The sequence below is a fragment of the Xyrauchen texanus genome, chromosome 12 (assembly GCF_025860055.1).
Source record: "Xyrauchen texanus isolate HMW12.3.18 chromosome 12, RBS_HiC_50CHRs, whole genome shotgun sequence".
NCBI lineage: Eukaryota > Metazoa > Chordata > Actinopteri > Cypriniformes > Catostomidae > Xyrauchen > Xyrauchen texanus.
In genome coordinates, this window is record NC_068287.1 from 6,352,146 (window position 1) to 6,378,385 (window position 26,240).

General features: G+C 42.0%; 1 protein-coding gene across 1 annotated transcript in view; it reads right to left on the bottom strand.

Annotated features, from left to right (window-relative positions):
* Nucleotides 1-24,510, bottom strand: part of LOC127653319 (alpha-1,6-mannosylglycoprotein 6-beta-N-acetylglucosaminyltransferase B-like) — a 200,123-nt gene extending 175,613 nt beyond the window's left edge. The window contains exons 1-2 of the mRNA XM_052139970.1: nucleotides 24,057-24,510; nucleotides 21,122-21,234 (exon numbers count right to left, since the gene is read on the bottom strand). Coding sequence (XP_051995930.1) covers nucleotides 21,122-21,234; nucleotides 24,057-24,124 — 181 coding nt within the window. The 5' untranslated portion in view covers nucleotides 24,125-24,510. The remainder of the gene's footprint in view (nucleotides 1-21,121; nucleotides 21,235-24,056) is intronic.
* Between the last annotated feature and the right edge of the window lie 1,730 nt (nucleotides 24,511-26,240).

The window sequence follows — 26,240 nt, forward strand, 5'->3', positions numbered from 1 at the left end:
ATATATATATATATATATATATATATATATATACACAACAGTTAGTTCTGTCCTCAAATCTGATTGGATGAGAGACATTCCATGAGCACCGATGGTCTGACAGGATCAGCAATCAGACGCTTCACTGTGTGTATCACTCCGCTTGTGTTCATGCCATTCTAAACTACGGTGTAAGAGCAGTGCAGATCTGTTAGGAGTCACTGTTTTATTTTTGAAATTACATATGTTAGCCTGCAGGTGGTGGCAAAAGATCATTTTTGTTGATCTTTGGTGATGTAAAGTGAATCCGCTCGTAATACCACTACATTACTTAAGCTAGGACATTGTTTTAAATGGCTTTAAATAAACAATTTCAGGATTAAGGCTCATTGCAGCTGAGAAACACAAAGGACTGTTTGATTACAGAACTCGAGGCGCTTACAGAGTTTCCACATTGGATACAATTTAAACAAAGTTTAAAAATGGCGGAGGACATCGCTGTTTCTATAGTGATCGACTCTTGCGTGGCTACCATGAAACAGGGAGAAATACCCCCGCTTGGATGCTATTTTTCCACCGAGAAATCTTGACCTTCAAAAAACGCTGACAGCATATCTGCATGGGAGTGGCAACAGGTGATCACACACGCTCCATCTCTCTCTCTCTCGCTCTCTAACACACACACACAAAGACACATACACACGCACACACCCATCAATCCATCCTTGTTTATCCAATAACTTTTTGAATTACTAACTCAAACGCATTTGGACGCATCATTTGTTTTGAACTAGCAACGGCAGATTCTGATTCGTAGCGTAATAAAGTTCAATGCACAAATGCGTTTTTATGACCTTGCTCGGTTTTTCCTAATGTTTTATAATTGTATTGTTTATTGGACTGTTGTATATAAGCAATATCACACTCGCCATCGTGCTATATGGCCCTGCATCAGCACTGATGTAATAACATACGCACTCGGCCTGCGGCCGAATCACAGCAGTGCTGATGTAGAGCCATATAGCACTCTTGCTCGTGTGATATTACTATAGATATATATATATATATATATAGATATATATAGATAGATATATAAAGATGCATTTGATAATTCCACCAGTTTTGGCACAACTTTTAATACTGAAAGAAATTCCATGTGGATTTATATCAAGTGAGTCTGAAATTCTGGAGCTCTTTCCTGGGTTCTGTATAACAGCAGCTATGGGAGTGAATGATAAAAGAGCTGAAGAGATTCTGGCATGAAACTGCATGACTTTCCTGATGAATCACCAGCTGTAACATGACCAGAGGGTTTTATGAGAGCAGCAGGTCAAACTCACAGCTCCAAAATCAGTAATTCCCCTCGAATGCAATGTGTATATAATATAGTGCCCACATCTGCCCAAAACATTTAGCATGAGGGGGCATTAAGACATATGGACTATATACTTGAGCAGTACTTACACACATTTTAGTCAACTTAAAATCAGAATTGACCCTTTAATTTCTTAATGCATGTTCCTAGTCTCATTGAGTATGTTATAAAAAAAAAAAAAAAAACATTGGGTATCAAAATGTTATAGCGTTCTCCGCTTCTAAAACAACATGTTTTCGGCTGTTATCACAAATCCTTCTTACTTTTTCAACCCATCCCCTCCAACCATTCAAACATGTTTTGAATTCTATGATTGCTCATGGACAATCCAGATACAGTTCTTTTGGTTAAGTTTTCAATTGGCTTAACAAGCACACTTTTCTTACCTCTGTTGACATTTCCTATTGAAACGAAACACAACAAGTCAATAGTTTTAGCTTAGCTTGCTAATGATTTTTAGAGCAGGTGGTATTTGGAAGAGAGACCTACTCGTTCTAGAGAGCATTTGATATGACACAAATTGAAATACGCATGCGAGAACCAACATTTTTTGTCTGTTTTCCCAGAAAAGACAGACAGTATATTTTTGATGTGTATATCTGCCTCGTGCCTTAAAACAGCACCAACCCTCATCTCAGAATAGCATTCTGAGATTATATTCTTCTCACTACAATTGTACAGAGCGTTTATCTGAGTTACGGTAGACTTGTCAGTTGGAACCAGTCTGGCCATTCTCTGTTGAACTCTCTCATCAAAAAGACATTTCCATACACAGAACTGCTGCTCACTGGATGTTTTTTGTTTTTGGCACCATTCGGAGTAAATTTTAGAGACTGTTGTGTGTGAAAATCCCAGGAGATCAACAGTTACAGAAATACTCAAACCAGCTCATCTGGCACCATCAATCATGCCATGCTCCAAATCACTGAGATCACATGTTTCCCCATTCTGATGGTTGATGTGAACATTAACTGAAGCTCCTGACCCACATCTGAATGATTTTATGCACTGCTGCCACACGATTGGCTGATTAGATAATCGCATGGATGATTGATGGAGCCAGATTGACTGGTTTGAGCATTTCTGTAACTGCTGATCTCCTGGGATTTTCACCCACAATTTACTCTAGAATTTACTGCCAAAAACAAAAAAACATCCAGTGAGTGGCAGTTCTGTGGATGGAAATACCTTGTTAATGAGAATGGTCAACAGAGAATGGCCAGACTGGTTCAAATTGTCAAAGTCTACTGTAACCACTCTCTACAATTGTGGTGAGAAGTCTAGCATCTTCTGAGATCCGGGTTGATGCTGTTTTGACGGCAAGTGGGGGACCTACACAACATTAGGCAGGTGGTTGTAATATTGTGGCTGATCGGTGTATGCTAATGGGGAACTAGTATGATTTCATTCTAAACATTAAATAAGTCCTTGATTTACATGAATGGGTTTACATTCAAGTTAGCCAAAACAAATTACAATTTAGCACATTACTTTAAAATAAGTTTTAAATTTGAAGATGTTATGTAAACCACTATGTAACAGCATAAGTAATATACAGTCTAATTTGAATGTGATGAGAGAAAAAGACTAACAGTCTTTAAACGATTCCCATCCCTATACTTGCAGCGTCTAATAATGTACTTGAGTGATATTTCAGGCGTGTATCAGTGTTCAGTTAGAAAACTGTAGTAATGGTTAAAACTGTGTGATAGCACTGAATCGTGAAATATATTGAAACCTAGTTCCCCTTCTGTTGCTCTCTCCACGTTGTGTCAGAGAAGCGACACTAGGGGTCTCTCTTGAGCGCCGATATTCACCTCTGGACTATGAAAAAAGGCCAATGAGAGTTGGCAACCAGTATTTGCATGTCCCGCCCCCGGACATACGGGTATTTAAGCGGCGCAAATACGGGAGTTCATTCAGAAAATTTCTTCGGAGCCGATGGTCGTGCATGAACTCTGCTGCGAGTTACACACCAAGTTCCTGGTTAATCCTCTGACGCTCTGCATGCTGTTGGATCTGACGGCACATAACAGCGGCTTTCTCCTTCGTGCACGGCTGTGCCCCTGGGCTTGCCCCTGGTCGCTTTGACAGCGCAGACAACTCTAAAGAGTTATTCTAAAAGAGTAATTTCGCTCTAAAGAGCAAAACACAGCGGCGTTGAACGTCCTTCTCAGGACGCGTCTTTTTAAAGACGATATTTCCACCCCTGTGTAGTTTCTGGATGTGGTTGATGTCTCCCCACCTCTGACGGTCATAAAAACTGCCTTGCATTCCTGGGTTGCGATCACATGCAGGCAGCATTTTTATGAATAGTCTATGTTTTCAGTGCGAGAACATAGCCATGGCAGCACTGCGGTCGTAGGCTTTCTCTTGTAATGAGAGAAAGCCGCTTCAGCCGCCCCCGTGCCTCGCCTCCTTCCCACGGGATTGAGGCAGGCGCCGCGGGCGATGAAAACGATCTGGGGACAATGACGGGCTCCGTTTCGCCGGGTGAACCCCCTCGAAACCCCCCACCTCCCGGGCACGCTTGCTTGTTTCTGTCCGAGCTCGGGATGAGCATTCTCTCCAATGGGTTATGTTTTCAGTGTGAGAACATAGCCGTGGCAGCGTTGCGATCTCTGCTTTCTCTTGTAGTGAGAGAGAGCCATCTCAGCCGCCCCGCGCCTCGCCTCCTTCCTCACGGGATTGAGGCAGGCGCCGTGGCGATGGAGAACGATCTGGGGAGAATAACGGGACGCTTTCGCCGGGTAAATCCCCCCGAAAACCTCCCGCCTCCCCGGCACGCTTGCCTGCTTCCCTCGAGCTCGGGATTAGTGCGGTCCACTTAACGGCCTACCGTCCGGTCCCTCGAGCTCCGCAGCATTGGATGATGACATCACCGCTGCATCGGAGAGCGTAACAGCGGCGATAACTCGCTTGGGCTGCCAGCTTCGGGTCTCTGCCCAGTCTGAGCCTGATGCAAGAAGGTCCGCTATGCTTCCCCGGGCTTAATTGGTTCCGCGGGCATGTGCGCCGCTCACAGCCGCGCCCCCCCCTGGACTCCTTCCCGGACGTGCATGACGAGCTGAGCAAGCCCAGCTTCCTCACTCCTCCGCTCTCGCTACCCTCGGTGGTAGAGCAGTCCCAGACCGCTCCCCCCTGCACGCCATGGCCCCCTCCTGCAATCCACCGGGCCAGGGCACTTCAAAATCTGCACTTGGGTAGTCCTGTTCTTGACGTGCTGCAGGAACTGCACTCGAACAGGCGATGGCCACTCTGTGGTCCAGAAACGCAACGATGGACAGGCAGTACGGGAGGCAGACAAAGCACGCTTTCTCAAACGCCCCCGTCTCCCAGCTCCGTCCATTCGGCGACACCACTTGACGCCTTCGCTCAGCAGTCCTCAGTGGTGAAGAAACAGACGAAGGCTATTTTCAAGAAAAAAGCATCCTGCCCTGCCGCAAACCTGCCGCCAGGGGCCATGCCCTGTCTGCTCGCCGAGGGCGTCCTCCTGCGGCTTTCAAGAAAGAAAGAAAGTGGTGCTCCACCTCAACTAACAAGTGAGTGGGCCCAGCTCTCAGCCCCAGCGTTGAGCCTCCCGCAGAAGTTGGATGCCCATCGTCTCACGGACCCCCTTGAGGACCCAGAAGGCTCCCAGGCGCTCCTGAGATGACAGACCCAGAGACCGAGACGTTAGCTCCGGAGCTGGTAAGACCACTCCGTTCCCCGGTGGAGGGCCGGGAGGAGAATTTTTTGTTAAATTCGTTACACTCTATAGAGCTATTTCCTTGTTGTCTCTGGGGTCACCTGGCCCGCAAATGCTGTTCTCACGGCACTCTGCTTTCAGGCCTCAACAGTCCTGGCTCCATGGATGCGGTGTCCCTGCCTTCAGCCTCACGACTGTTCCCCGGCCGGCCGGTTCAGACGAGTCCAGAGGACGCCAGCATCAGACCTCCTCCTCAGTCACGAACCCGCCCCCTGCCGGGTGCGTGGAGCAAGGTAAGTGCTTTGAGTTTATTCTCAGCACCGGAGCCTCGGGACGCCACGTTGCCTTCCGACGACGCGTTACCTGTTCCGCACCGCTGCGAAGCCCCGCCGGGTACGTCCAAAAAACTCGTCCCCTTGGTGCCCCTAGCACGGAGCTTAGATGCGTGGCTTTCACTGCCCAACCCGTCACGCTGGCTGCACCGGACCATTCGACGCAATTCAGTTTGCCAGGTCTCCGCCCCCCTTCGTGGCCGTACATTTTTCCGCAGTACACGGCCAACATGCCCATTCCCTGCGCGAAGAAATCGCCTCCCTTCTATTAAAGGACGCGATAGAGCCTGTCCCTCCAACCGAAACGAAGAAGGGTGTCTATAGCCCTTACTTTGTTGTACCCAAGAAAGGCGGCGGCTTACGACCGATCTTGGACCTGCGAGTTTTCAATCGGACCTTGTCCAAACTCCCTTTCAAAATGCTCACCCAGAAACAAATTCTATCTGGCATCCGGCATCTAGATTGGTTTGCAGCGGTAGACCTGAAGGACATGTACTTCCACGTCTCAATTTGCCCTCGACATCGACCCTTCCTACGGTTCGCGTTCGACGGCCAGGCATATCAGTACAAAGTCCTCCCCTTCGGCCTGTCTCTGTCCCCTCGCGTCTTCAAAGTCGCAGAGGCAGCTCTTGCCCCGCTCCGAGTAGCTGGCATACGCATACTCAATTACCTCGTCGACTGGCTCATACTGGCTCACTCTCGAGAGTTACTATGCGCACACAGAGACCAGGTGCTCAGGCACCTCAGCCGTTTGGGGCTTCAGGTCAACCGGGAAAAAGCAAGCTCTCCCCGGTCCAGAGCATCTCTTTTCTCGGTCTGGAGTTAGACTCAGTCTCAATGACAGCACGTCTCTCCAACGAGCGTGCTCAGTCAGTGCTGAAATGCCTCGCTTCCTTCAAGCCAGGCGCCATGGTCCCGCTAAAACGTTTCCAACAGCTCCTGGGGCATATGGCATCCTCCGGCGGCAGCGCGCTGGGGTTGATGCATATGAGACCACTTCAGCACTGGCTCGGACTCGAGTCCGAGGCGAGCATGGCGCCACGGCACGCACAACGTAAAAGTTACTTCTGCCTGCCACTAAACCTTCAAACCCTGGACAGACCTCTGCTTTCTAAGGGCAGGTGTACCCTTGCAGCAGGTGTCCCGACGCGTTCTGGTCACAACCGACGCTTCCAAATTGGGTTGGGGCGCCGTGTGCAACGGGCGTGCAGCCGCAGGCCAGTGGAACCGAGGCCCGCTGCGCTGGCACATCAACTGCCTAGAGCTGCTGGCTGTTTGTCTGGCCCTGCAGAAGTTTCTCCCGTTAACTCGGAACAAACACGTCCTAGTCAGGACAGACAGCGCCACGGTCGTAGCCTACATAAACCGCCAAGGTGGAGTACGCTCCCCCCACATGTCACAGCTCGCCCGTCGTCTCCTCCTTTGGAGTCAGCAGCGACTGGAGTCACTGCGCGCCACTCACATCCCGGCAACCTCAATGTGATAGCGGACGGCTGTCAAGACAAAGCTTGCCTGGCGGGGAGTGGAGGCTCCACCCCCAGTCGGTCCAGCTGATTTGGGACCGGTTCGGCAAGGCTCAGGTAGACCTGTTTGCCTCCCAAGAAACCTCCCACTGCCCGCTCTGGTATGCCCGGACAGAGGCTCCCCTCGGGGCAGACGCGCTGGCACACAGCTGGCCCGCGAGGCTGCGCAAGTACGCATTTCCCCAGTGAGCCTTCTTGCACAGGTGCTATGCAAGGTCAGGGAGGACGAGGAGCAAGTCATTCTAGTAGCCCCCTATTTGCCTACTCGGACTTGGTTTTCGGACCTCATGCTCCTCACGACAGCCCCTCCCTGGCGAATTCCCCTGAGGAAGGACCTTCTTTCTCAGGGACGGGGCACGCTCTGGCACCCGCACCCAGACCTCTGGAACCTCCACGTCTGGCCCCTGGATGGGATGTGGAAGATCTAGCCGGTCTACCATCTACCGTCGTAGATACAATCAGCCAAGCCAGAGCCCCCTCTACCAGGCATCTTTACGCCCTAAAGTGGCGTCTGTTCATGGACTGGTGTTCTTCCCGAGCTGAAGACCCGCAGAAGTGCGCAGTTAGGTCAGTGCTCGTGTTTCTTCAGGAGAGGCTGGAGAGGAGGCTGTCCCCCTCCACCCTCAAGGTGTATGTCGCCGCTATCGCGGCCCACCATGACACGGTAGACGGAAAGTCTCTTGGTAAGCATGACTTAATCGTCATGTTCCTAAAAGGTGCCCGGAGGATAGCTCCCTCCCGGCCTAACCTGTTCCCCTCCTGGGATCTCTCGGTCATCCTTACGGGACTCCAGAGACCCCCCATTTGAGCCGCTTGACTCAGTTGGACTCAGGGCCCTCTCAAGACCGCCCTGCTGATCGCGCTCGCTTCCATCAAGAGGGTCGGGGACCTGCATGCGTTCTCTGTTAGTGACGCTTGCCTGGAGTTCGGTCCAGCAGACACTTTCGTGATCCTAAGACCGCGACCGGGCTATGTGCCCAAAGTTCCTACCACACCCTTCAGGGATCAGGTAGTGAACCTGCAAGCGCTGCCCCGGGAGGAGGCAGATCCAGCCCTTTCACTGCTGTGTCCAGTACGTGCCTTACATATCTACCTGGACCGCACACAGAGCACTAGACGCTCTGAGCAGCTCTTCGTCTGCTTTGGGGGACAGCAGAAAGGGAATGCTGTCTCCAAGCAGAGACTCGCCCACTGGGTTGTCGGCGCCATTTCCCCGGCTTATCACACCCAGGCCGTGCCCCCCCCTTTGCGGGTCCGAGCCCACTCCACCAGGAGTGTTGCGTCCTCATGGGCACTGGCTAGGGGCACTGCCCTAGCAGACATTTGTAGAGCAGTGGGCTGGGCAACACCTAACACTTTCGCGAGATTCTACAATCTCTGAGTTGGGTCAGTATCGTCCCGTGTATTCTCTCAGGTACCGAGCCCGTAGAACTCGGTGGCACGCCCACGATCTGACCGGGTGAATCGCTTGCCTCTAGTGCCCTTCCCCCTAACCAGGGGAAACAGTGCGCCTTCATTCCCAGGAGATCTCAGGTTTGGGACACTGGTTGATTCCTCCCTAGCCCTCGTGGCTCGCAGTTCAGCGGAGGAACTCGCCGACCCAAGCCACTGCAGGTACCGCAAGCTACCCTGCACTGGTATAGGTGCTCCACAGGTAAGGCCTCCTTCAGACTCCCCCTGTGTGTAACACCACGGTTCTGTCCCCTCGGGCGAGTGGACTCCCGTGCTTCCCTTAGGCAGCCACGGCTGCCTCGGTTGCCATGCTGTATGTTCCCCCTCTATAGGCTGGATCCACCACCGCACCGACTTTTCCACATAGGCCCTAAGTCAGGCCTCTGATGGTTTTGCCACTTAAACTTGCCTCCCCTATCGGGTAGGCGTGGCCTCCGCAGGGTCTTCTCCGCCCTGAATAAGGGCTAAGACCCCCTTCCCTCAATGCGTGTAAGGGCCCCGGCCTAAGTTGCTCTATGCGAGAAACATAGAGACAAAAGAGGCCCGGCCAGGCTTGGCCCGTTCCCAGGTTGGCAGCCAGCACCTTGTTCCCCCTTCCGGGGTAACGATAAGGAATCCTGATGGCTTAAATGGGGCATTGGGGAAGGGTACGTGCAGCCTGATACAGTTGGTCGTCCTGCACGTAAGAAAACCTGCTCACTCCTGTATCAGCAGTTCACGTACACGGCTCAGCGCATGGCTCTTTTATAAGTGGACCCCTAGTGTCGCTTCTCTGACACAACGTGGAGAGAGCGACAGAAGGGGAATGTCTAGGTTACGTATGTAACCTCCGTTCCCCAATGGAGGGAACGAGACGTTGTGTCTCCCCTGCCACGTCGCTGAGCCGAGCCACTGTTGTGGCCGGACCATTTCCGGCTCCTCAGAAAAATCCTGAATGAACTCCCGTATTTGCGCCGCTTAAATACCCCTATGTCCGGGGGCGGGACATGCAAATACTGGTTGCCAACTCTCATTGGCCTTTTTTCATAGTCCAGAGGTGAATATCGGCGCTCAAGAGAGACCCCTAGTGTCGCTTCTCTGACACAACGTCTCGTTCCCTCCATCGGGGAACGGAGGTTACATACGTAACCTAGACGTTAACATGTCTTAGCCCTGATGATTGACATCCTGTCTTTGCTGCTTAACTAAAACAAGCCAGCTATTTAAAAGAGATAAAGTACTCCGTGCAACAACCCACACACAAGCTTTCATTAAAAATGTATAACAATCCTCTCCTAGAGCAGCCATTAATACCCATTAGAGGCATAATCAGATAAAATAATAATCATAAAAACATAATCATAAAATAGATGTTGGATGTATTACTTAATACATTCAAGTAGAGAACATGGCCAGAGTGAGGGTGTAAAACAGAAAAGATCTGTTATGTGGGAAGAGGATTAGTGAATCAACAAGCTTTCTCTAGGGAGAAATAGCTCCCATTGATTACATATGTACCAAAATGCAGTTAAAGGAATATTCTAGGTTCAGTACAAATTAAGCTCAATCAATATCATTTGTGGTATAATGTTGATTACCACTAAAATCCATTTTGACTTAACCCTCCTTTTCTTAAAAAAAAGGTAAAATCTGGGTTTCAGTGAGGCACTTACAATGGAAGTGAATGGGGCAAATCCGTAAACTTTAAAATACTCAGAAAAGTATGTTTGTTTCAAAAGTTCAGCCACAAGACAATATGCGTGTTAAAATGATTGTATTGTGATACAATCACTTACAAAATTTTCTGTGTAAAGTTATAGACAGTTTTTTGACAACTTTGTTGACAAGATGATGATGTAATGTCAACAAACCCTAAAACTTTTAAAGAGTTAGTTTACCCAAAAATGAAAATCCTCTCATGATTTTTTTTACCTTTAAGCCATTCCAGATGTGCTGGACTTTCCTTCTTCAGCAGAATCTAAGTAAAGTGTTTTATAAGCACACTTCAGCTCTGTATGTCTGTACAATGTAAGTAAACAGGTGCCATTAGACTTCTGGCTGTTTGATGGTGCAAAAGGCATATTTAGGCAGCATAAAAGTAATCCACAGTCGATCAATTAATGTCTTCTGAAGCAGAGGTGGGGGACTCGAGTTACATGACTTGACTCAAGTTGCAAATTTAAGGACTTGTGACTTGCTTGACTAAATGAAGAAAATGACTTGACTCTGACTTGAGAACCAGTGACTCGAGTCTTGAGTTGAACTGCATGACTCAAGAATGACTTGAATGTTTTTATTATTATTATTTCCAATAACTTATTATAAAAAGTAATGAAATGTGTTTAAAAAATATTGCGACATCAATTATTGCATATGCAAAAATATAATCACGCCAGCACCACTGATCTGCATCTGCGCAGTTAACGCTGCACTCACAATGCACCAAAATGACAGATGATTGTTGAGTTCCCAAAATAATCTCCTTTGGATTTAAAGATTTCGAAAAGAACCTTGTGAATAAAGAAAGTATGAAAATATGCAACACAAAAATATCTGATACAACCACAACAGCCTCAAATTTCATCAGACATTTCAAAAACCACTAGGAAAGGTAAGTAAATCATATCATTAACATTTTATTATCCAGAAAGATTAATATGTAAAATTACTGTTCAAATGTTTGGGGGTTGTCAGTAAATTAATGTTTTGTAGCACGATTTCTGTTGAGACATTCAGATGGTAGAGTCAGAATGTGGCGTAAACAGAATGAGAACATGGATCCATCATGCCTTGTTACCACTGTGCAGGCTGGTGGTGGTGGTGTAATGGTGTGGGGGATGTTTTCTTGGCACACTTTAGGCCCCTTAGTGCCAATTGGGCATCGTTTAAATGCCACGGCCTACCTGAGCATTGTTTCTGACCATGTCCATCCCTTTATGGCCACCATGTCTCCATCCTCTGATGGCTACTTCCAGCAGGATAATGAATAATTTCAAATTGGCCCTGCATCAGCACTGATGTAATAACATACGGCACTCGGCCTGCGGCCGAATCACAGCAGTGCTGATGTAGAGCCATATAGCACTCTTGCTCGTGTGATATTACTATAGATATATATATATATATAGATATATATAGATATATATATAAAGATGCAGTTGATAATTCCACCAGTTTTGGCACAACTTTTAATACTGAAAGAAATTCCATGTGGATTTATGTCAAGTGAGTCTGAAATTCTGGAGCTCTTTCCTGGGTTCTGTATAACAGCAGCTATGGGAGTGAATGATAAAAGAGCTGAAGAGACAAGTTTGAAACTACCTGACATTGTCTCTGAATGTGTGTGTGTGCCTATTCTAAACCTTCTCAACAGTCAACAATATACCATATCCATTTGTTGGCAATATAAAAACATAACAGGCAGATTTGCAGTCACAACACTTTATTTAAAACATGACAAGTATTATAAAATATTCAGAATGACTCATGACGAAATCCAAGTGCTCTCATAGTGATTATGACTTCTGAAGACTTTAAAGCCCTTGAATGCAATACTTTTATGACTATTTTATATAAATGAAGGAAACTGACAGTCTTCAGAAAAGTTTCGATGACATTTTCTTTTCATATTTTCCTCCATATAATGTCTAATAATGTAGTGTTTATAAGCACAGGGCTGCTTTGTGTACAGGTGTTACCAGGGTAACAGCTATATTTCTGCTGTTCCATAAGCGCCACTTACTGTCAGAGAACGAATTTGCATTTTCATTCAGCCCGTCTGCAGTTTTCGTTAGATCAATGTGAAAATCTGACCACATTTATACACAGCATACACCCAGTGTTATACATTTTAACCGGTTAATTCTAAAAATCAAAACAATTCTGATAATAAGGTATCTAGAAGTATTCACAGTATTTTTAAGTGCCCACGATAAAAATACAGTGCATGTTCATTTACTCAATTTACTAATATATATATTAGTATAACACATTACTGTTACACAATTCATATATACATATCTTTACATACATTTTTTTAAGTTCATCTATTCAGAGCATAAATAAATATTTATTAAAAAAAATAACCTCTATTTATTTTAGTAGGCTACTGTGGCTTGACTCGACTTGACTTGAAACTCATTCAATACTCGACTTGACTTGCTTGAGGTGAGTCATTGACTTGACTTGACTTACCTGATTTGTCTGCACTGCACTTGATGGTTAAGACTTGAGACTTTTTTGTGACTTGAACATGTTTGTCTTGCTCCCCACCTCTGTTCAGAAGCAAATCGATAGGCTTGTCTAAATATAAGTCGATAATTATAACTTTCCTAACTTTACTAAAATTCTCTCCCTGTCAGCAGTCGATGCATCACGTTAGAATGAGTTAGAACGAGTTAGGTCATTTCACCTTTTTATCAAAATGTATTTAAATCAAAATTAGCCACAAACTTGCTGCAAATTTGCCACTTGTTGTTTTCACAAATTAGCTTTTAATTAACCACAGAAGTTTGCAGCTCATCACTGGTACTGGTGAACCTCCGGCTGTCATGGTTTTTGAAGGGAAGAGATGAGACATTAAGGATCCAAATGCAGAGCTTTAATTATAAACAAAAGAAGGGGATTCAACGATGAAGGAATAATACAAAGAAGAAGGTAACAAACTATACTGGCTACTAATGCACTACATACAAACAAGAACTGACACAGGAACAAATAACAAGAGGATATACATGTATATAAACTTGGGCTAACAAGGAGACAAGGAACACCTGGGATACAATTTGGGCAAATGACAGAAAGACAGACATAACAGAAGAATATACAAAACTTCAAACTAAGAGTCTCTTATAACTTTAAAAATAAGAGTCCTTGAGGCTCTAAAGAAAAGAAAAGGGCCCGGCAGTTTGGGTGGTGGCTCCAGGAAAGGAGCGTGGTACAGCGGCCTGGGAGGTAGCTCCAGGAAGGGAGCGGGTTCCGGCAGCCTGGGCGAAGTTTGTGGAATACCAGGATGGAACAGTCAGAGGATCAGGAGACCAGGACGAAACTGGCAGAGCCGCAGAGGGCAGAGCGCAGAGGGCAGAGCCGCAGGAGGCAGAGGCTCAGGGGGCGGAGCTGCTGAAGTTAGAGACTCTGAGGGCAGAGCTGCCAGGGATGGAGACTATGGAGACGGAGCTGCAGGAGGCATGGGCTTACAGACTATGTAATGGGTCATTCATCCATGAATGTCCAACCTGATGTTACCAATTTAACTGGATGGACATCTGTAATTTAGCTTGAGCAGTATGACTAATACAATCTTTAATATGTCCCTGTGATGATGAAACATGAAGAAACTTGTAAAAGTATCTTTTATTTTTCCAAAGTTTCAAAGCGTATTACAAATTAATTAATTATTTGAGTCGATTCCTTCAAAGAATAAGTCAAACGGTTTAGCAAAATCGTCTGAATCATTCAAACAGCTCACGCACTGTGTTGTTTGGAGCGTTTCTTACTCCGTAAAAACAGAAATTAAATAAATCGAACAGAAAACAATCAAGTGGAATATTCACTGTCATGACACACAGGGCAGACGAGGAGTCAAGTCTAGCCAAGTCAAATTTATTTAATAATGAAAGAACATTTTAAAAAAACAACAGTTGAACCAAAGTGATGTACAGAGTAAATTAAGGAGGTTAACTTAACTGTTAAAATTTCAATAGTTAATTTACCTCCTTAATTTACTGTGAATTAATTTTCTTTGAGTGATTAAGCGCACTCCAACTGCATGTCTCACAACTCTCAGTAATGGTGGAGCAGCCCCCGTAACATACTGTAGCAACCCCAGACCCTGCTTTGTCACAACCAGAGCCGTTCTATCAAGGTGAGTCTGCAAAGTTAGCAAACAAAGAATAATGCAGCGGTCCCATAAACATTATTATTGTGGTTAACTGGTGAGGAGACAAGATACAAGAATAATAACTGCTTTTATGAAGAAATAGCGCATCACTTAATGAATTGGCCAGCTGTCCACTAATCTTCAACATGTTTTACATTCAACAATTTTATTGGAGTGAACAACATGTGGAGATTACTACGATAGAAATGGCCTGTTTTTTAAGAGAAGTCACAGACAATTTTGTGACATGTAAGTGCCAGTTTACGGCTCTCCCTATTCATACAGTGACAGCGATATTTTGAATCAAATCCTGCAAGTGCATCCTTTGTTTGAAAGCGATGAATAATGTCTTTATTAACTTCAACACCTGCATGTAGCATTTGAACAACTCAAGGTAAAGCATTTTCCAACCAAGCAGGTACCAAAACGTATCAATGCATGGTTTTATTACATGTACTGGATGTGCTGGATGTGCTGTGTGAATAAGTCTTTTATAACTGCTTTGTAGCCCATAGTTACATTAATTGCTATACAAGACATATACCTGTGTGTGGCAAGGAGAAGGGCAGGGCTGGGCCGTGATGATGCACGCCGGCCTCTAATCAGGCTAATCAAGCCGACAAGAGGGATAACTCTGCCAGAGGCAGAGGTTCAGGAGAAAGGGAGCTACGGGCAGCTGCCCTGTATTTGTTTATGTTAAGTTGATCATTAAATTATTATTTATGCTGTCAAGCCAGTTCTCGCCTCTTTCCCTTTTACCTTTACATTGGTTACAAAGCCTGGGAAGGAGGAGCCCAGCTACCTTGAGGAACGACCGCGAGGGGAGGGGGGGCTCCTTACCGACCGCCTGCAGTGGTTGGGCCGCTGCTAGGGGTGGAGGAGACCCGGGGAGGAGTGGCTGTCATCCACTAGAGGGTGGAGGGGTGACCGAGGACCAGGCTACGGCCTATCAGAGAACCGGTAAGTAACTTTTTTTTTCTCTCTCTCCTCTCTCTCTCTCGCTGTCACTCTGTGTTGGCCTTTCCCTCTCTTTTTTTACTCCCAGCCCCTAATCAGGCTAATCAAGCCGACGAGAGGGATAAAGGCCACTGGAGGTCGAGGATCAGGAGAGAGAGAGCGACGGGCAGCTGAACTGTATGTGTTTAGATTTGTGTATTTTGCTTTAAGTTGATCATTAAATTATTATTTATACTGTCAAGCCAGTTCTTGCCACCTACTTTCCCTTTTACCCTGTTACACTGTTAAATGCTGATCCTAAAGTCACCAGAATTAAATGCTTAAGTGCTGTTTTTGCTAAAAGTTCCTCCCAGGGGAGCATGTCCCCAGACTCCCAATAAGGGTACACTGTTTTGCTGTACCTGTACTTCAGACAGTACTGTAAAAAACTGAAAAGAGAGATTTGTAGAGATTTCACTTCTGTTGTCACCACGTGAAAACCGGTATTAATAAAATCGCTTGGCCATGCCGGTTTTGCACATATTTAGTGAACAAAGCTCAGCTTCCCCGTCAATTATTTAGCACGTCTTCAGCACCAGCAATCAAAATTCTCTGGTGCTGCCCCTGCTTTTCTATGAGTGCTGAAGTTTTCATAAGGAAATATAAGGAGAGGGAGAGAGCCTTCGAAACACTACAACGTCATTCTCTGGTTGATTAGCGGGCACTGTTTAATGAGCTAGAGCCAGCTGCTTTCTCAAGACTTCAGCCTGGGAGTGGTTAATTAATCATATTGCGCTCTCTCTCTCTCTCTCTCTCTCTCTCCTCCCTCCATGCAGCCTCTTCCACAACATTACAGAACACTAATCCATCATTTTCAGCTATATATCGGGGTTAGATGAACACACCATGAAGCAGTTTTCCTCTTTTCCAACATCCAAATGGAGCCCTCAAGAATGCCATTTGCAACATTTTGGTACACCGAGTAGGCCACAGAACGTTGAAAACAGAAAGAAACTAAATATGAAATACACTGGCTTCAAAACCTTGTGAGCTTTCTACATAGGTCGCATTTTAAGACATTATAGGCATAATCCAGATATGAAGGTTCTAAGATACCTTCTTTTTGACAGATTCTATGGCAGCATCAAGTGTATTCTGCAACCTAGTCTCATAGAATGAACATTACTATAACTACATTTTAAGAGTTTTACTTGACGCTTTCTACACTAGAGGTGCTACAACAACGGTGCGTTTTATACACTATCACAAAAAACACAGGTACTCATTATTATAAACACTTATTTTTCTCTAAATTTTAACACTTGTATTGCAGACCAACCTACATTTACACACTTACGCGATTTGTGATTCACTTCTGCGGCAGCTCACCAGAATGTTGGACTTTGATCTTGGAGACTGAGGCTCAAGCCTATCCAAGGGCACTGGAAATGAAAGTGAAAGTTCCATAGAAGCATCACGAAATGACGTGGTTTCTTTAGTAAATATCTGTTTCGTTTACCTCTCATTTATCTTTTAGAACACTATTGGTTAAGTTTAGGTTAAAGTTTTATGTTAGGGAGGTACGTTTTACTCAATAAAACATCCATCTAATATTCACCTTAAAAACCTCATCTTATTACAATGCCCAATGTTTAATGAACTACATCATTTTGTTTTGCAAAAATGTTGCCATTGTAATGTACATTTTATGAGATCAGGTGCTAAAGGCCAATTCACACTGCCCCAGGAAACGTCAGCAAACAGGTTTGTTGGGTTTTGTCTGATCAGTGTGTTCACCCTGTTGAAGTTTGCTGGCATTTGTTGGCGTTCGTTGGCATCTGTATTTACAGTTTCAACATGTTCAATCTGCATTTGTCGGGTCTTTGAATGTTTGAGCAGTCTCTGACGTAATCTGACTTCAGCGCGAACCGTTGCCATGACAATGAGGTAAGTGTCCCTGTCAACTCATAGAAAATGAACATGCGTGCTGCTGAGATAAGGAGAAATGCAGTCAATCACGATTAATACAATTTTTGTATCGAACTAGTTCAAGCTGTCCATTCCCTTCTAAATAAAAGAAAACAAAATGATATGGATCCAGCAGTAAAACACAGATCCTTTATTTCTCAAACGGAATCAAATCACACAGAAATTGCAAACTCTGAACTTAATGCAGATATACAATAATATAAAATATTAACTTTTCCCACATTTTTGTGGACAAACCTAATGTGTAAAATATGTATTTTATTTTTTTGCCACTGGATTGCTGTCTTTCAGAATGAAGTTCCCAAAAAACACAAACCTTTTTTTAAATCTTAGTTGTGTTGAATAGTTTATAGCCTAATGTCTCTACATACTAAACATGTTTAATGAAATGTACCAAATGTAAATGTTCTCAGTATTCTAAATACAACAGCCAACTTTAAGTTTTGGTGTCAGTTGCCGTTTATTGGGGAAAATACTGATGACTCAAAGTGTAATCAGTAACCTAATCCAATTAACACAATGAGAAAGTAATCAGATTACTTTTAAATTACTTTTGGATCACCTCATGGTCACATATGTGAAAAGGTCTCGAAGAATTTGAATTATGCTTTCTGGATACAAACAAAACAAGTTTGAATAATGTTATGAGTAATGTAGCTATTATAATACATCAGAAAAAAAAACATGAAAAACAGGGACACAAAACAGAATATGTTCAACTCTGTATTTTTAAACAAATCGGGTCAGTCCTCTATCTGCTACAGAAATCACAGAAAAAAAAAATGGCTTATTTTCTCATCCAGCAAATATAATTAGAACAGATGCAATGAATTATGGTTAACATAAAACAAAATCTGACAGGATATACCACAGATTCAAAAACACTGCAAAGTTTACATTTGCCATGTATTGCAGTTATAGCTGATTGGCAGCATTCATTAGCTTCTGACTGTATTCAATAATTAGATCACAGGCCTTATCATCATCATCATCATCATTATTATTAATGCAATGCCTCCAGTGTTTTTCCTCTGGTTGCTCATGATCCACATGGTTCCACATCACCAGCTAACTTTTATGAATGATTAAGTTAATGTGTCAGGAGGATTGTATCATTGAAAAAAAAATAATAATAATAATTCTAGTTAAAAAATAGATTGAAATAGATTGAAACTTTTTGGTTGTCTTTATTTACTTATTCCTACTCTCTTTGAGTTTTGAAATGTTACATTTGCCAGAATTTCTCCCTCACACAGACTTTTGAACTGTTATCAACAATACATTTATAATAAGCATCAAAATGCTCAATTGCACCATTGTTTCCCCTTAATACTTCAAATACTTCAATTCATTTGGTATTTATGTATACAATATTGTAATTTTTTTAATTATAAAAAAAGAAATGCTGTCCATGCCTTTTGCTGTTGTCATTACATCACAAAAACATTTCAGAGAAGAACTTTAGAGTTTCAACTGAAGCTATGATGTATATGACAGTGATGTTTCAAAAATAGGCATGAAATGTTGTTTTCCTTTTCTCCTGTGAAAAGACAATAATGTCCAGATTTCTACAAAAATAATGAATTTTCTCCAGCAGCCATCACAATGAAGTAGCCCTTTAAATGGCTTGACCTTGTTTGCCTCAAGAGCACAGTGGTGATGTGAGACAGGTGTTATTTGTGACTCGCATGAGAGAGAACCAGAAGAGAATTCTGACGCGCATCTGAGAATCTGTACCACTCTGAAGCAATCAAGTCTATTTCATTTTATGTCAGGAGAATCTTTTGTTTTTCTTTTGTTAGAAATAAAAAAATTGTAAATCCTGTTAATAATCCCAATTTTGACAAAATGTAACTTTAATCTGATTACATTGTTTTTAATGTAACTTAAACGTATTACAGATACAGTTTATTTGTATCCTGATTATATTTACACATTATGTAAATCAAGCATTTTTTTTTACTAAGAAGGATATTGTGCATTTAAACGAAGTATATATAGTATATATAGGTTCAAATGCAGCACTTTCAAAATATGCAATTAATTGCGATTAACTGTGAAAACATATGCGATTAATCATGATTAAAAAACATTTATGGACTGAAAGAACTACAACATATATATATATATATTGTATATAGTCTACTCCAATTTTGTTAAACAAGCACAATTTTCTTGGTATATACAAGTTACAAGTTACTTACAGTTTAAAAGAGGCCATCTGGGTGTTTCTCGCCTACTCCTTTATGAATCCTGAGGATTTGGATGTCCTAATCTATTGTTTTTGGCACACTGTCTTTGGCATACTATATAGGGATTGGAAGCATGCATATTTGGCCACAGCTCCAAATATACTTTGAATAAATTTAGCACTGAAAAGTACTGATTCAAAATAGATCAACCATATAAAAAAAATTAATAAATGTTTGCCAATATTTGTGTGTTTGCCACTTTTTGCTTATTAGAGGACAATGTTGTTAGATTAGCGACATGCTAAACCCTATTGATATAAATTGTGAGCCAAGTCTACCACGTGTTTCACGTGGTAGACTTGTAGAAGAGTTCCTGCCAATGTACACTGCCTTAAATCAGTCATTTATAGGGTTCCACTTTACAGTGGTGGTGCTTTTGATTCCATTCACCAAAACGATTTGTTCAGATTCGTTCATTGATTTGTTCACAGAGCATATCTTCAAGTTTCATCTTTGCGTTCTGCAAATGGCGGTCTTTTAAGTAATTGCATTGAACCGAAAGCAATAATTCTCGACCAGAACAAGTCTAATTATCCTTTATTAAAATTCTACTAAGAGACCTCAGCGCTGTGTTAGAGTGTTAAAGCATCATAAGTCTTTCCTCACAAATGAAATCAAAGCATATCTATCATAGTGTGAACTGCTGAGCATGTCTTTTTATCAAGCTACACCAAAAAAAAAAAAAAGTACAGCAATACTAGCCTAATGCATGTATGTCATTGTAATGTGTGGTCATCACTAACTTTTATTCATAATTAATCCAGACTCTTTTCTTGTTAAACGAGATTGAAGATAGGAGCGAACGACATGTAGCTCATCCTCCAGGTCAGCAGATCATCGTTCATGATGACTGATTTGTTCATGTCAGACGCAAACGAGTTTACTAGTACATTCAGTTCATTCACATCACAAACAAAATGACTGATTATTATTAGTTCAGTGAAGGGGTGTATTCATTCAGTGTGTTCAACCAATGAAATACTCCTTCACAGCCCACTCTCTAATGCTATTTTTACAAGCACGACAAAGGAAGATTAATGGAACTAGCATGTGTACAAACAAACGAAGACACTTTAAAAATAGAGTTTCAATACCATAAATGGCAGGTCTTATTTGCCTTATATTTTCTCAAATGCTGGGCTTAATTATTCCTAAAACAAAGAAAAAGTTCCAGTAAAGCCTAAATATCTTACAATGTGCATCAAAGCACAACATTTCCATCCGTAATTCATGTCTTTTTTACGATACATCTTCAGTCATTTTTACACAATCATCAATTGGAGATCATGTTTTGTGGTGTATTCGTTCAGCGGGTCAAACCAGTGATATGCACCTTCACTTGTCTACAGGTTCTGTATGGGCTTAGGACCATCAAAACCATAGAAAAAAATATAACATTGCTTACAAACAAACAAGGTTGAAAATAAAGCCTGTGTGGCCACTTAAAGACGGATGCGTCTTAGACAGGTTCTTCTTCGGCATTGCTGTGATAGCGACTGTCTACATAATCTATACCTATACACATAGAACGTGATGGCAGGAGACAGGTGGTGTGGTCTGCAGCCAGAGATGCTATTCACAGCAGGCTGACCCCAGGATAATCGAGACTGTTAAAGGGCAGCACAAAACCCACCATTACCCCCATTAAAGAACCCATAAACTGCCCCTCTCTAAATGCCAGCAGATGAATTAGGCATGCACACAGTCAGCACAGGTAGGTTGCACGTTATTAATGTACCTTCAGTTCGGATGCTGAATGGGGCATCGCCCAGCCGCTTGGCCGAGAACTGTCCCCCTAGAGAGGTCATTAAGAAGCACAGACTGAAGAAACCGATGCCTGCCACAAAAATCCTGCAATAGAGAGAACATTTCAAGGATACATGCAGATGTATACATTTGTTGGGTAAAAAAAATTTACAATAAAATGAAAAGACACCCAGACAATAATGAGTCTTTTTCATCATTGTCAGGGTGTTTTATTTTCATGGTATAATAATCATTTGTGACCACCTATTGTTGAAAATTGCCTTGAATGGAATATCGATGGTTTTCACTAGTGAATGAATAAGTGTGCCTATGCTGTCTAGCTCACTAGGTTTTCGAACAAGGTTTATATTCAAAGTCTGCTGAAGCAATACAATAGTTTTGTGTGAGGAACAGGTCAAATTTAAGCCATTATTTCCCGATAATCTTTCCCTCCACTGAAATTATTATTCTCATTCATGTAGCAGGTTTGACATAATTTACAACAAATGCCATTTGTTCTTGCATGTCATGTGACTGATCATAACATGGCATCCAAATATGTGTAATGGAGAACAGATTTCAGAGCTGCATCTGAGAGGAAGATCCTTGCCAAATTTCTGTGATGGTGCTTTTTTTTATTTTTATTTTTTGCTTGACAGACGTGGGCACTATTGTCTCATCATTTACTCACCATCATGGTATTCCAGATGTGTATGACTTTATTTCTTCTGCTGAACAAAAATTACGATTTTTAGAAGAATATTTCATCTCTGTAGGTCCATACAATGCAAGTGAATGGTGGCCAAATCTTTAAAGCTCCAAAAAGGACATAAAGATGGAATAAAAATAATCCATACGACTCCAGTGGTTAAATTCAAATCTTCCAAGGCCATATCATAGGTTGGGGTGAAAAACTGATCAATAATTATGTAATTTGTATTATAAATCTCCACTTCCACATTCTTCTTTAGTTTTTGGAGATTCACATTCTTTGTGCATATCAACACCTACTGGGCAGGGAAGAGAACTGATAATCAAAAAGTACTTAAATATTCACCCACACCTATCATATCACTTATGAAAATATGGATTTAACCACTGGAGATTTATGGATTACTTTTATGCTGCTTTCGTGTGCTTTTTTTAACCTTTAAAGTTCCAACCACCATTCACTTGCATTGTATGGACCTACAGAGCTCAAATATTCTTGTAAAAGTCTTTGTGTTCACATCTGGGATGGCATGAGGGTGAGTAAATGATGAGAGAATTTTCATTTTTGGCTTAACTATCCTTTTAACTGTCTTTGTTTGGAAATTAGCTGTGTGAAAATTCTCTTTTTTATTCCATAGAGAGAGAAAAAAAAGCACGGTTAAACTACTGAATAAACAATATTTCTGATAGGATGATAACTCATGTGCTAGTGCAATTCACAAAATTCCAAATGTGCCAGGCGTACACAGTACTGAGGAGTGGGTCCTCATTTCTGTTTCTTGGAGTTAATTTTATATAAATGCCCCCATTCAAATTCCCCTGACATATCAAATCTCATTAAGGCACTGTTTAAATGCATCAAATGTGGTTGTGTGCTGTTAGGGCCTATTCAGAAATAAAAAGAACTAAAGATTATTGTCTCTTCTAAAATAAGTTTTTACCTTATTCTTCCCAAGGCAAATTGGCACATGCATTACTGATATTTGACAAGCTTTATGTAATTCAAAGCACTATTCATGTGCGAAAGTTGCTCATACAGTAATGAAAAGCTGCAAGGCCACACAGGTTGACAAGTTGGGAACAACATGTGGCATACCATGATGGGTATGATCAAACTAGGATGTAGCCTGGTGGTTAAAGCTACACCCCTGAGCTAAAATGACTAATTCAATTACTAAAGACTGTCTTGGGAATATTGTTTTAATTACAATTGTGTACGTTTTTCCCATGTCCTCAATAATCCATACTGTTAGTGTTTTGTAATATCCACAAAAGCGTGTTCTTTAATGACATAATACTCAGAGTAGTGATATGATAAACATTGAAGGCAAACAACAGCACAAACATCAGTTTTAGCAATTCATTTGTCAAATTCTGTGAAGTTTTGAGGTCATTCTTGGTTCATGTCACTCTAAAACATCTTTCCAATTTGATAAAATTACCTAAATCAAATCAGTATAAACACATTTCAAAAGATGGTTAAAAATATCAAAATAAACTTCCCGTCGACACCCTCACGTATTAACTCCTCACTGAACAATGTCTATAACTCTATTTCCATCCTTTAGGAGTGATGGAAACATTTTCTTGTCAACAATCAAATTATACTTATTAATAGTGCCTGAGCTTGATATTTGACGAACAAATTGTGCCTCGAATAATTGCTACCGCTGGATTCGCGCCACTTTGCAAAAGAGCGCGAAAGACGACAGCATTGAGCCTAAATTCTTACAGCACATCCTTTCCGGGGATTTTCATTTCACAATCAGTAAAATGTTCTCTCAAGAGAGAGTGGGGCCAAGTCTTCAGGAAAAACCCCACTGTGGATATTTGCCTCAGTAAGAGTGTTGTTACACAGAGATATATAGGCTATTTATTTTCTCAGATGGTTCGTGATAATACTGGATCATAATCGTGACGAGACAAAGTTTGCGTCATATTTGGTTTAATTTCATTGTTCGAGGAAGTGAACATGTCAACGAAGTCTTCACCTAGTGTAGCCTAGTTGGTTGACTGCAGACACAAACTTAATACCTAATACAGTGGTCAAGTACGACAGCTTTCTGGATGGTCAAAATGGTGCTGTCAATGTTGATCTTTTTGGACATTGTCTTTAAAAGATCCTATTACAATGTAAACACGCTTTGTCAGATAACCTTAAAATGTTAAGGTTAAGTCGATAACCTGCTCGTATTCACACAAAGAATACGTCTTACCTGAAAGGTTTGAACGTCAGAAGGCATCTTCTCACCATAGTTATACACTCGGTATTAACAGCAATCATTTCTCACGCGATCGTGCCTCAGCATGCAAGCAATAAAACAAAGCATTTGTTTTAATCACAGTTTTTGTTCTGTTGTGGTTCGTAAAATGTAAGTTCGTAACAAAAATCGTTTCCAGTGATCCAAAGCTCTTTGATGAAAGTTGCTCGATGAAAGCACAATCCAGCCGACGATTGCTGGGGAAAGTATCACCAGGTCATTTTGTTAGTGATATTAACTCTTATTCATTATAATTTCCAATAATAGTGTCAGAAGTAGTCAAAAAAATGAATCGGTCCATCTCTCTATATACTGAGTGGAGTATAAACGAATCCATCAGAACCGCTCATAGTCGCTCCTGGGGGGAATGAACGCGTCCCTCAAGAACTCACTGTGTTAAATGAACGCAGCGGCGCTACTGGATCATTACAACGGCATTTCTGGCGTTTGCTGAGATGTGAGCCCTCAATGTCACTCTCTTTTAGAATAATATAGTCTCTGTTGCTCAAAGAATCTGGAATCGGCTAAACTGAGCTGCCTAGAGTGAACGTTAATGCACAAACCGTGCCGCTGTAGTTTCAGTACCCTGGACAGTTCTCAGTGCACATACAAAATGCATCAAGAGCGCCATCCGATGGTCTTCTACCAATTTACTTGGATAATCTGATCTGACACAGTATGACGAAATGGGTCTTTCTGCATGCAGTCTGTTTGTGGGGTGTGTCGGTGCTGTTGCCACCTCTATGTGGATGAATCTCACAAAGCCTGCCAATATCTCACCACCAAATAAAAATAAATAAATATGAATTTATATGCATAAGACAATGAAGCCTTTTTGTACCATTAAGACTTTTTTTGTTTTGCATTGTGGCGTTTTATTATTTTATAACACTTAATCTGCACAATCTCCCATTATCATTACTGTAATGCAGTCAATGCAAAAATAAATATATTCTATTTATTATTGTTAATTATTTTACATTATATTATACATTATATGCATTCACATATATAATAAACAATGTAGGCTACATTATACACATTATATACACCATGGTAGCATGTTTTCATGTGTTTTTAAATAATTATTATTCTAAAAAAAAAAATGGTGTGAAATGTCTAAAGTTTGATTTTGAGATAATTTGATTTAATATTTAATATTTTTTAATTGTTGCAAATTTATGTAGCTAATGAAAATCCCTGAAATTAACACATTTATTTTGAGACAAAATACTATTCATTTTCAGTTTTGATCAATGTGATTAATTCATATATTTTTTTTTTTTATAACTGTCCAGTAAGTGAAAGGATCATATTTTGGATAAAAAGCCCCACTGTTGCTGGGGCTAAAGGCCCCTGTTAAACACATTGTTTTTCTTAAGTGGGGGATAGATTTGTTATGATGAATGCTCAAAATGTGCTCACATTGACTGATCCAATCACTATTTGTTTATAGAATACATGAGATGTTATGAAAATGCTTAACCCTTTTCTGAATTGGTTATTTTGGATAAGTATTACCCTAACTCGATACTCAAGAAAAAATGACAAAAAAAAGCATCTTACCATCTCAAAAGTATTTGCCTGAGTTGACAAATGTTTCCCTATCACTGTAAACCCTAATGTTCTCATTACTGGAAAAAATCCATCCAAAAGTTGTTTGAAATGTCAAGTTTTTGGCTTTTAAATTATATAATTTGATTTAAATATAATTTTGATTCAATGTATATATTTGAAAATATATACATTGATGGCCAAAAATATTCCCACCCTTGGTAAAAATGAGCAAAGAAGGCTGTGAAAAATATGTCTTTTGTTTATCCTTGTGATCTTTTGGCGCTTTTCCACTACACAGTACCAGTTCGCCTCGGCTCAACTCGACTCGACTTTGTTTGGTTTTCCACTGTGTAAAAGTTGTACCTGTACCTGCTTTCGGGTACTTTTTTTCGTACCACCTCCGGCGAGGTTCTGTGCGGGCTGAGGCGATACTAAAATGTGACGTAAAAACAATGCCGACTGCTGATTGGTCAGAGAGAATCGTCACTATTCACTGCGTCATCATTGCGCACGCCAGACGGAGTATCCAGAATAACTCCGCCATTTTTAAATAGTTTGCACAGATATAGCCTACAAAACTAT